Source organism: Diadema setosum, chromosome 4 (genome assembly GCF_964275005.1).
Source record: "Diadema setosum chromosome 4, eeDiaSeto1, whole genome shotgun sequence".
Lineage (NCBI taxonomy): Eukaryota > Metazoa > Echinodermata > Echinoidea > Diadematoida > Diadematidae > Diadema > Diadema setosum.
In genome coordinates this window covers 43,931,742-43,942,784 of record NC_092688.1, presented here as the reverse complement: position 1 = coordinate 43,942,784, position 11,043 = coordinate 43,931,742, and the positions used below count along the sequence as shown (strand labels likewise).

Below are 11,043 nucleotides of genomic sequence, written 5' to 3'. Positions count from 1 at the left end.
CTATTGTGCAAAACCTTCGACGTGATTGCCATAAAAATACGGAGCCACTAATGTGAATGTCTATTAAAGTCTAACTAATTTTCAGAAAACATTGATTCTTCATGGTTATTCAATGCCTGTTCTTCATCATGGAGAAGAAAAATCTCCCTAAATTGGGTGTTTTTATCCTTTGTCTGGCTCACACCTCCATCGTGTCTTGCTCAGCGCTTTCGTTACCGGAACCATGGAAGAGCCTCCCCGGACTTTCGGGCGACGAAATGTCCTACGTTCGGTCCCGATTCGAACGCGCCTCGTCCTCAGCTGCTACAGATATTGACACGACTTACTACCATAGCTACGACGATCTCACTAATCTTTTAGGCAAGTATGCTGTAGATTATCCTGACATCTCACGTCTTTCGAGCATTGGTCAGAGTGTTAGAGGGAAGGAACTCTGGGTTATGCAGATCACAGATAACCCTGATATTGTAGAAAGTGAGGAACCATGGTTCAAATATGTTGGAAACATGCATGGAAATGAAGTAATCGGACGACAAATCTTGATTTACCTGATTGAGTATCTTCTTCAAAATTACGGAAAGGACAAGCGGGTCACACGACTTGTGAACAACACAAACATCTTCATCATGCCAACTATGAATCCGGACGGATTCGCCACTGCCACTGTGGGAGACTGCAATGGGGTGTATGGCCGATCAAACGCAAATAATGTGGATCTCAATCGCAACTTCCCGGACCAGTTCCACACACGAACAGGAGACAAATGGAAGGGCCGCCAGCCGGAGACAGAACTGATGATGAGGTGGATTGAGGACAACCCATTTGTACTGTCTGCGAACCTGCACGGGGGGAGCCTGGTGGCGAGCTACCCCTTTGACGATTCCCGACCGGGCCGCGGCCGCACACAGGCAAAGTACAGCAAGTCTCCAGACGACACCCTGTTCCAGGAACTGGCCAGAACGTACGCAAACAATCACCGTACAATGCATAGCACGACCGGTTGTCCCGGCTATGCCAATGAAGCATTTCCTGGTGGGATCACCAATGGAGCAGCGTGGTATGATGTTCCAGGTAAAGGCAACATCCAGAGTTTTATATAGTCAGCATTAAAGGGAACACAAACCCAAAGAGCAATGTGGATTGAGTGAAAGCAGCAACATTAGTAGAACACATCAGTGAAAGTTTGAGGAAAATCGGACAATCGATGCAAAAGTTATGAATTTTTAAAGTTTTGGTGTTGGAACTGCTGGATGAGGAGACTACTAGAGGTTATGATGTATGAGTGGACAACAATATAAAGAAAATATAAAGGAAATTCAACAAAAATTCACTTTTTTAGCATTATGAAAGAGCACTTGACTAACCGCTCTCAGAAAGCTGGGGGAATAATTGCTACCCTTCACATATGTCAGTATCAAGTTGATGGAATTTGTAATTTTCGTGAAAAATTATTTTTTGTGGAATTCTCTTTGTATTTTCTTTATATTGTTGTCCACTCAAACGTCATATTAACCTCTAGTAGTCTCCTCATCCAGCGGTTCCAACACCAAAAATTTAAAAATTCATAACTTTTGCATCGATTGTCGGATTTTCTTCAAACTTTCACTGATGAGTTCTACTAATGATGCTGCTTTCACTCAATCCACATTGCTCTTTGGGTTTACCTTCCCTTTAAATATAGCAGATAATGTGGTGTTTTCCGTATGATGTAAGTTTTTCCAGATTTAACGATAAATTATAGAACACATCATAGTTCTAGATGCATTCAGTCTTAACCTCAGTGCTATAAATGAAACTACATGAGAGAACTTTGTTTTCTTTTAGATGAAATGGTTTGAAAGAAAGTGTACAAGGGATAAAGATTTCGTAAACTTTTAATCAGATGGACACGAAGCCTACTTATAAAGTACATGTACAGTATGTGTGGTTTGCATAGAGTTGAATTCTTGCAGGCCACTTTTTGCATGAGTGGAAATCAATGTAAATTGAGTGAATGTAGCTATGATAGCATTTATGACCCCTCATACAGCTGTATGATGTGCTCAATCAGGTGATGACATTTAGGGAATTCTTGGGTATATCCCACCAAATGATACTCTACAAGATAAAATGTGAAGTGTTTCACTCGTGTTTCTGTGTCATTAACAAATCAAGGTAAGTATTAAAATGATAGGCTTTGGAATATCCCATGTTTCTTGTCATTCATTCCATTATGTTTATTTTCCAGGAGGGATGCAGGACTTTAATTACCTCAACAGCAACTGTTTTGAAATCACAGTGGAGTTATCATGCTGCAAGTATCCCTTGGTTGCACAGCTTGCCCCAGAGTGGCATAACAACAGGGAAGCCCTCATAGCATACATGGAAAAGGTGAGAATTTTCCAGTCTCACATTAAAGGACAAGTCCACCTTCATATACATGTGGATTGAGTGAATGCAACAGTATTAGTAGAACACAACAGTGAAAATTTGGGGAAAATCGGACAATCCATTCAAAGGTTATGAATCTTTAAAATATCTGTGCAGTCACTGCTGGATGAGAAGACTACTACAGTGTATGATGTCACATGTGTACAACGATATAAGGAAAATAAAAAGAGAATTTCAAAAAATTCTACTTTGTGAATAAAGTGCACATTTCTTCGACTTGTTACTGATGTATGTTAAAGGGGATGGTTAGTAACCGATCAGTGGGAATCAGTGGGAATGCTGAGGGATGATTGTTCCAATCCTTGTGGGATTCATTTAAGAGTATATTATATATCTTCCGTTGTGTGAAAATTATTTGCTTGATAACGGTCTCATATTCAAGTAATGTGCAGATTAATGCCCCGTCACTCACCAGGCACGCTAACCTGGAAACATTAAACTGCACATTTCTTGAATATGAGACCATTCTGAAGCAAATAATTTTCACACAAGAGTAGATATATAATGTACTCTTAAATGAATCCCACAAGGATTGGAACAGTCATCTCTCAGCATTCCCACTGATTCCCACTGATCGGTTACTAGCCATCCCCTTTAAGGGTAATACTATTCCCCCCTGCCTTCTGAAAGAGAAAAGATGAGTATTCTTTTGTTATGCGAGAAAGGGTATGTTGATATTTCTCTATTTTTTCTTTATATCGTTGTACACATGTGACATCACGAGCTATAGTAGTCTTCTCATCCAGCCGTGACTGAGCAGAAATTTCAAGAATTCATAACTTTTGAACGGATTGTCCGATTTTCCTCAAACTCTCACTGATGTGTTCTACTAATATTGAGCACTGCATTCACTCAACCCACATGTCTATGGAGGTGAACTTATCCTTTAATTGAGGCAAATTAATAGACATTAGGGCTTAACACTTTCATGGTTTTTAACTTCACTGTAAAAAGCAGTCTCTAAACTTTAGTGTGCCCTTTGATGCACTTTTATAGATCTTTATTCAAACTTGCCAAGCTGTGAAAGTGGCATTTGCAGTAAGATGTGTGCTACACCCTTACATGCTAAATTTATTGATCAACTTGATCACTGTGTTTATATTCAGTTCAAATAAAACACATTTTGTTGTTGTTTTATTTTTTTACCATCACAATCTTTAACAAGACAGGGGAGATGGTGTTGTGTGTGTGTGTGTGTGTGTGTGTGTGTGTGCACATTGTGTTCAAGGGTAATGATTTTCTACATGAGCAACCTTGTCAGCAAATAGTTGTTTCACCAGCTGCTAGACCAGCTGATACTAAATGAGTTTCTTAGTGACATATCCTCCTGTCTAAACTATTCCTCACTCAGTCAAAGGCAAAGCCTGTAAATCCAGACAGTGTCGCAGTTAATAAACAAAGGTTGTTCAAAAGCAAAAGGATCACAAGATACAATGTACCTCCCCCCCCCCCCCCATGCTATGACAATTGCTGATCACAGCCAACTACGAAAGAAAGGACACATGTTAGCAACTTGTCATATGCTGATTGGCCAATGAAACAAAAAAGAACAAAGAAAAAATACAGCCGTCTCGGCATTCCATTGTTTTGCTAATGAGCCAATCTGAACTGAGAAATTGATGAGGATGAGGAAATATTCACCATAAGTGACATCTGATATTGCTAGGGCTTGAAGCTTACAGTCTCACTTACGCATGTATGACAGTGCATGACCATTCATATTGGAATTATATTATACCCAAGCATCAATTGTGAACAGCACTGAAACAAGACTCTGTTATAATGTGCATCCTTTTGTAATGGCACCGTAAAGCCATGGTGCATTCAGCTTTTTCTTTATTATAACCCTCTGTGTGCATTGAGTGCAGATAAGTACAGAAAACCCTACATCATTAAACACACTCTCTAAAGTTCCTTGTACAAAAAAGGGTTAAGGCAATGCCACTTCCTGGCTCATCATTTCCTGTCTTTTGTCCTTCCAGCTCTTCTTTCAGTCTTAAAGCTCTTTACCATGGGCATCCTGGTTATCTGTACTATCAGTGACAAAATATCAAGATGTTAGTGCTGAGAGAGTGAATGTAAGTTTAGCTGGAAAGGTTCACATGCGTGTGCACACACACACACAATGGATACCAGCAGTCTATGTACAGGCTACAACAAAGTGACTAAATGCTAACTCTTTCCTTCCCCCCCCCCCTTCAAATAAGGAAAGCAGTCCCAAAGTTTTGTATCATGTACACTGTAGTTACTGTCAATGTAAATGTTGATAACTTACTCATTGTCTACTATACAGTGTTGGAGTCATGCATGGAGGTAGACAAGCAAAGTAAATTCTCTGCACTTTATGTCAATTAAGAATTAGAAAAAAAAAATTGACCGTAAAGATGTTTACAATTTTTTTTTTTTTTTTTTTTTATTTTATTTTTTTTTTACTGTTGTTGAGGTACAAATCCCGAGCAAGTTATGGAGGGATGTCTTGTAGACTGAAATGTGAAGGTAGTGACTTAAGCAATCATTTACACAGAGTGTAGATCAACAGGGGTTGAATTGACCAATTCCACCTCACTTCCACCTTTTAGAAGGCCAAGTTGATACAATCATATCATTGTTAATATTCTAGATGGATTGTAAGTTGCTCTCTTCCCTTAAAGTGTTAATGAATAAAATCAGATAAAGTTGCCACTTGGCATCATGTCCAAAGGAAAAACAATCCTACTGTGAACCTTAAATGACATTTGAAATGTCTGAGTTGGGATATATGGTCCGTTTTGTTTTGTTCTTAATTTCTTTCCAGCAAATTGAGAAGATTGCAAATTATTTGATTTACATCACTACAGTATTCATGTATTGAATAAAATGGGATTCAGCCATGATCACTGATATCTGTAGTTGAGAAATATAGTAATTCACTATGAAATAGGCCTACTACTTCCCATTCATGATACATGGCAGCACTAATGCATTGGTTTTCCAAAAGGATATGGTCTTCCTTTCAGCCAAAACCAAAGGAATCGAAGAAAAATAGGATGAAATTCCTCTTATTTCCCGTTATGTTGCACATAATGTGCTTGTGAAAATACCACACCTACTCTTCATAGAGACAATGGAACAAAATTCTTTGCCCTTCTGTATTCTTGATGGTGTCATGAAAATGTGGTAAGTTAGATTGATAAAGGCTATCAGCATCCCTTTTGCTTTAGCTGCAAATGCTGCATTTTTCTTCCAAGACAAAGAAAAAAAATAGTCGTCTTCGAGTTTCCCAGTGTTGCAGTGATAGCAAGTTTTCATGCTGTGACTATATTTCTTGGTGATGATGATGTTGTCATATCAAATTACAATCTATAAAAGTAGCATACTGTAAAACCTGAAACATTCCTGACATGAAACTTCTGCAAATTGCCACTGGAATTCAGTACAATATGAAGAGAAACACTTTCGCAAATCTTGGCTCATCGCGAAAGTTTCATGCATGTGAAAAATTCTGGTTTTACAGTATCTCAGATGATTGTACACTAGTAGAATGGAGAATTTTTCCAACAACAGACAGCATGTACAGTACAATACTTCACAACTGTGTGATTAAAGTACAATTTGCCTTCACTAAGGGTTTTTATTGTTTGGATAAAATAATTCCTTCTCTTCCATCCTAAGTGCTACAGGAATTTTGCATTGATCCTGAGTACTCTTGAGACAAAATCAATGTGTTTGACCTTTAAAGGATTGTTTGTAAGGCAGCCAGTTGCATTGGGCTAATTCCTGTGTTTACTCACATTATTGTATGCAGCTGCTCATGCAGCTAATATTGCAAAATCATTGATAGTCTTCCTTTCAGATGCAGTCACATTTTTTTTTCAACTTTTGAATTTTACAAATGTCAAAATTTGAAGTAATTGTATTTTCCCCAACTTCTATGAATCTTTTATTTTGAATGAGGTGCAATACAATTGTAGATGAGTGCAAAGTAAATGGCTTTAAAATTTATCTTTGCTCCATTCTTTCAGAGTGGTGGAATCAGAAAAGAGCCTGGGAGTGGTGGGGCATCCATGATGAAAGTATTCCATGCACCCTTGGTGCAGTAGTGATTCTGAATGTATTGCTCTAATGTTTAGTAAAGAATGTTTAAAGGGATTGTGTGGTTTTGGTTGAGACCTAACTTCAGGATTCTAATATTTGTTGGTGAGATAGTGGAAAACCGCTCATGAAATATGAAAGACCATGTAATTCCAAGAGGGATTCAACTTTTATTTGATGAAGATTGGTTTTAAAATGGCTGAGATATCCAAAACAGCATTCCTAATAAATGGTGGGACCCACCTAGTTATTAGGATTGCTTTTGTTTTACTTTGTTTTGGATGTCTCAGCAATTCCAATAAACTTTCAATTCCTCTTGAAATGGTATGATCTGTACTAATTCAGAAGTGGTTTCTTGGTATCTCCCAAAAAGCTGAAAGTCCAATTCTCATCTCCACCAATACTATACAATCACTTTTAGCTGTTATACTATCTTTGTCATGTGAGTTTGACTCTTGCCCTGGCATCGGCAACTTTGTGTGGCACACTGCATGAGATTTTACTGTTATTTGATAAGGAGAGGTTGTAAGAGGGTGAATTGCCATAGCTTCACTGAAGACACAAGTGCATGCCTCTGCAGTCCCTCATCTTGTGTAAATTTCACCCACAGATTTGAATTTATTCTAACCTCAAGATGTTGACCAGGGCACATCCATTGTTTGTAAGTTGATATCAAATGTGGAGTCAATCGTTGAGAGTTCTGCATATATTGGCTGAAGGACTTCAGCACAAAAATGCTCTCTGAAGTGTGACTCCCTTTGATTCTAGCTGCTACGTTTTGCTTCATTGAGCTCTTATTTTTTGCATGTTTTTGTTCAAAATACTTGGAGAAGTGATTACTTACTCTATCTCTTCACAGACTCTGCATTGCTGATTGACAGTTACTTTGAGCAGATTACAGCATCCTATTAAAAGTGTGAGGTGGATGTTTAGAAATTGCAGTTCTACTGACATCTTTAAATTCTTATCACAACCAGTTATCATGCGTTTTGAGAGGAAGCGACCAGTTAGTGGTGATTAATATTCCCCAAAATTAAAGTGTTTCAAAAAAGAAAAAAAGAGAGAGAGAACCTTGGGTTTTAGCAGACTTAGTCCAAATCAGACAATATTTGTAATTTGTCTAAAGATTGACAGCATGATCATGTCTTTCTCTCTTGCCTTGTAGAGATGTAGGATTTCATGAAGTACTTGAGACCAGATGTGCAAACCACAGATAATACTGTACTTGGCAAAGATTGAAACTTTGACGTTCAGTTGCAACACTTTTTTATGGTTGATTTGCAGCTTGTTGCTGCAGATTAATGGAAGGAAACACAAGTTCAGTGCCAGGGATGGATTATGTCTTCATAACAACTTAGAGCAGCATAATTCTAGGATGATGAATCACTTTTTTCCCATAAATCAGACTTGGAATGTGTGCCTGACTTCAGTTTAGATTGTTTAGACTGAACATTGCAGCTCAGTTCCCCCTTTTTTCCTCTTACAACTGTATTGTATATTTACCTTCGTTAATTGATATTTGCCTTCATTAATTGTAAGCACTGTTTGTTATTATTTTAAACTGAGATGCTCCTCTTTGTCAACAATATACATGGAGCTGAAATTTCTGGAGAATTTTCTTTTATTCCAGCTGCTCATAAATTGGTGAGGATTTCTCTAAAGTTTTAATTGTCTTTTGTCTTGGTCCCATGTGTATTTTACATTATAAATTTATATCAAGTATTCCTGTTTGGACTGATGCTTTTGTGATTTCCTATTTCCAACCATGTAATGAATATTTCCTTGAATAATTCGTTCACCTTTTAGAGGGAATGTTGGGACTTTCTGTTTCATATATTATTTTATCATGGAAGATTTGTTTTCCTTCACAATATCACCTTTTTCCATGGGGTTTATGTGTCATAATTGTTTGAATTTATCATTAACAAGTATTTTCACAGCATTTTATCAATTTCTAACATACAACATATAACATACAACCGTCTTGTGCTGTCAGTAAATGTTAAAGCAATGACAAAAGGAAATTAGAATTCCAGTTACTCATACTTTGGAATAGTATATAGATGAACATATAGAAGATGATCATTGATTAACCTTATTTATAAAGATTCGCTGGGAGCTGGGGAATCACATGCTCCACTGTAATCTTGTGCATTCCTGTGAACTATTGCAGTGTGCATTTCATGGCATAAGATCATTTAATTACCTTAAAAGCAGCACAATTAATGAGATCTAAATTACACCCAAAATGAGACACAAGGATAATGTCATCAGCTTCAGGGACGGGATGCCACAGTCGCTCATTCGACTGCAAATGAGCTGATTAGCGCTGCGTTGTCAGAAGACGACAAGGGGAGAATACCAAGGAGATCCCCATCTGTCATCTGCTTCCTATTTGAGATGGCAATCGACTCGTCACGGCCGCTGACAGCGCCTCTCGGCTAAGTGGCAGGTGTGACTTCTGCAATGTAGTATGAAAGTTGGGGGGGGGGGGATACAACCAGTCACACAGCCATGCATTGTACAAGATGTGGAGGGAAAATTTTCTCCTTGGCAATCATGAATCATCAAGATCTCATGCTTATCATTTCTAGATGGTGATACTCTGTAGCATTTCTAACGGTTCAGAATCTTATCCATTGTGTGAATGAAGTTACAAGTTGTGCTACTTTATGACAGAAAAGTGTCGATTGGCTTTTCTGTGGGTTTTTTTTTTATTGTACAAGTCAGAAAGGCTGCTGCTTCTGTTGCAAATCTCATGACATTCTTGGCAATGCATTTTCCTACATTTATTTTTACCTAAGATTGAATGTGACATGTCATTCAATACAATAGACATTGAACACCAACAAATTTTATGCTCAGGTGAGATGGACCAGCAATGATGTTGACAAATAATCTATAAAATTCAATGTAGACCTTTGCGTAAACCCATTCATGTTCACTGAGAAATATTAGGCTTCCTGAGTATACTGTAAATGTGGATATTTTCGCGCGACTAATTTTTTGCGCTTGGCTGGGTTAGAAGAGTTTCGTGTGTTTTTAATTCCGCGGAATCAAGACATCAACTACTGGAACATATGGCAAGCAAAAATATTCGCATGCTTTTATTTTCGCGCTAGCTTCTGGTTGCGCAAAATGCGTGAGAATTTCAACACTGCGAGAATTTCCACTTTTACAGTTTTATGATGATATGTGACCCGCTACAACAAAAAAGGTCCTAAAGTCACGCACGGTCGAAGCCGTGAAAATCGAGTTTGAAGTCAGAGCATTAAAATAGGTAAAAACTTACGTTTTTCTGATTTTGATATATTATTGGAGTCTAACATGTCTTCTATCATCTGTCGAAATTTTGAAGCAAAATGATCAAAGGAAAGACCAACAAATAGCGTTTTTCTGAGCCATGTTTTTTGGCGTTTCAACGAAGCAGAAACTGGTTCGAAAATTTGGATTGAGCGCCACAGATAGGTTCCGCCCCTAACAACGACCAGAGTGATCTCATTGGTCAGTTTGCTGCTTGCTGCTAACCAAAGCGTGAAGCTCGCACAATGCCCAGTCGACTGGTGCGTGCGGGCGGGGTGCGCTATGCTCAGCCGCTTCTCACATCCTGGTCACTGATTGGTTGGTGAGGAGACCGCCGACGCTGATGTGCTTGAATGAACTCTTCGGGGGTTGCTAGGGCTTACCTTCTATTGTCCAGAGGTGAAAACTGACTTGCGTGTCCATTGATCGCGATTGCGTCGAAAGGAAGACTTTTAGGGCGCTTTTCTCGAAACAGTGATTTTCCAGACGTCTCGACATGCTCTCTTTTAAACATCGATATCTCCGCAGCCGATTATTTTTATAAAATGTGTTATATATCAATCTAAAGCAGAAAGATTAGGGGATTATATCATGCAATTTTCAAATAATCGACCTCGCCCGACTTTAGGATCATTTTGTTGTAGCGGGTCACATATAGTAATACTTATCAAACATTTCTTGAGAGGGAGGTTGTGTAGAATTATGATTCAGAAAGTTGTTATCATGAAGGATGGGGGTCAAATCCATTTCTTCCTGAAGGTAATGTGAAATCCAACAAAGAATCTCTGCATTTTTTTTTATTTTTTTTTTTTTGGGGGGGGGGAGGGGAGGAGATATGGAAGGGAGTGGTTTTCCGAACCATGAGGAGGTGAAAGAAGGAGAAGGGGTAGCCTCCAGAATATTTTAAAAAGTCTGAAAAAATACTGTAGTTAAACTACAGTCCATTTTCTTTTCTTTTCTTTTTCATGTCAGAGTGCAATATGTAAGGAAGCCAGGAAGTAAGATACCACTGGTTTACAATTCAGTCGTTATGGTCAGTCAAATGTGGCCTGTTGAATTGCTCATTTTTTTATTTATTTATTTCTTTTAATGAAAATGGTATTTGTAAAATACCACACTATTTGTTTACCTGATGTATTTTGAGTGATACAATGGCTTAACTCACCTCTACTCACAATAGATCTCCAATGGGGCTGTTGAAAGATTTATTGGCTTTTTGCCATGCAACAGTGATTGAAG

The 11,043-nt window shown here is 38.3% G+C and overlaps 1 protein-coding gene across 1 annotated transcript in view; it reads left to right on the top strand.

Annotated features, from left to right (window-relative positions):
• Nucleotides 1–108: 108 nt before the first annotated feature.
• Nucleotides 109–11,043, top strand: part of LOC140227319 (carboxypeptidase D-like) — a 53,873-nt gene continuing 42,938 nt past the window's right edge. Inside the window, exons 1-2 of the mRNA XM_072307736.1 lie at nt 109–1,071; nt 2,228–2,370. Coding sequence (XP_072163837.1) covers nt 129–1,071; nt 2,228–2,370 — 1,086 coding nt within the window. The 5' untranslated portion in view covers nt 109–128. The remainder of the gene's footprint in view (nt 1,072–2,227; nt 2,371–11,043) is intronic.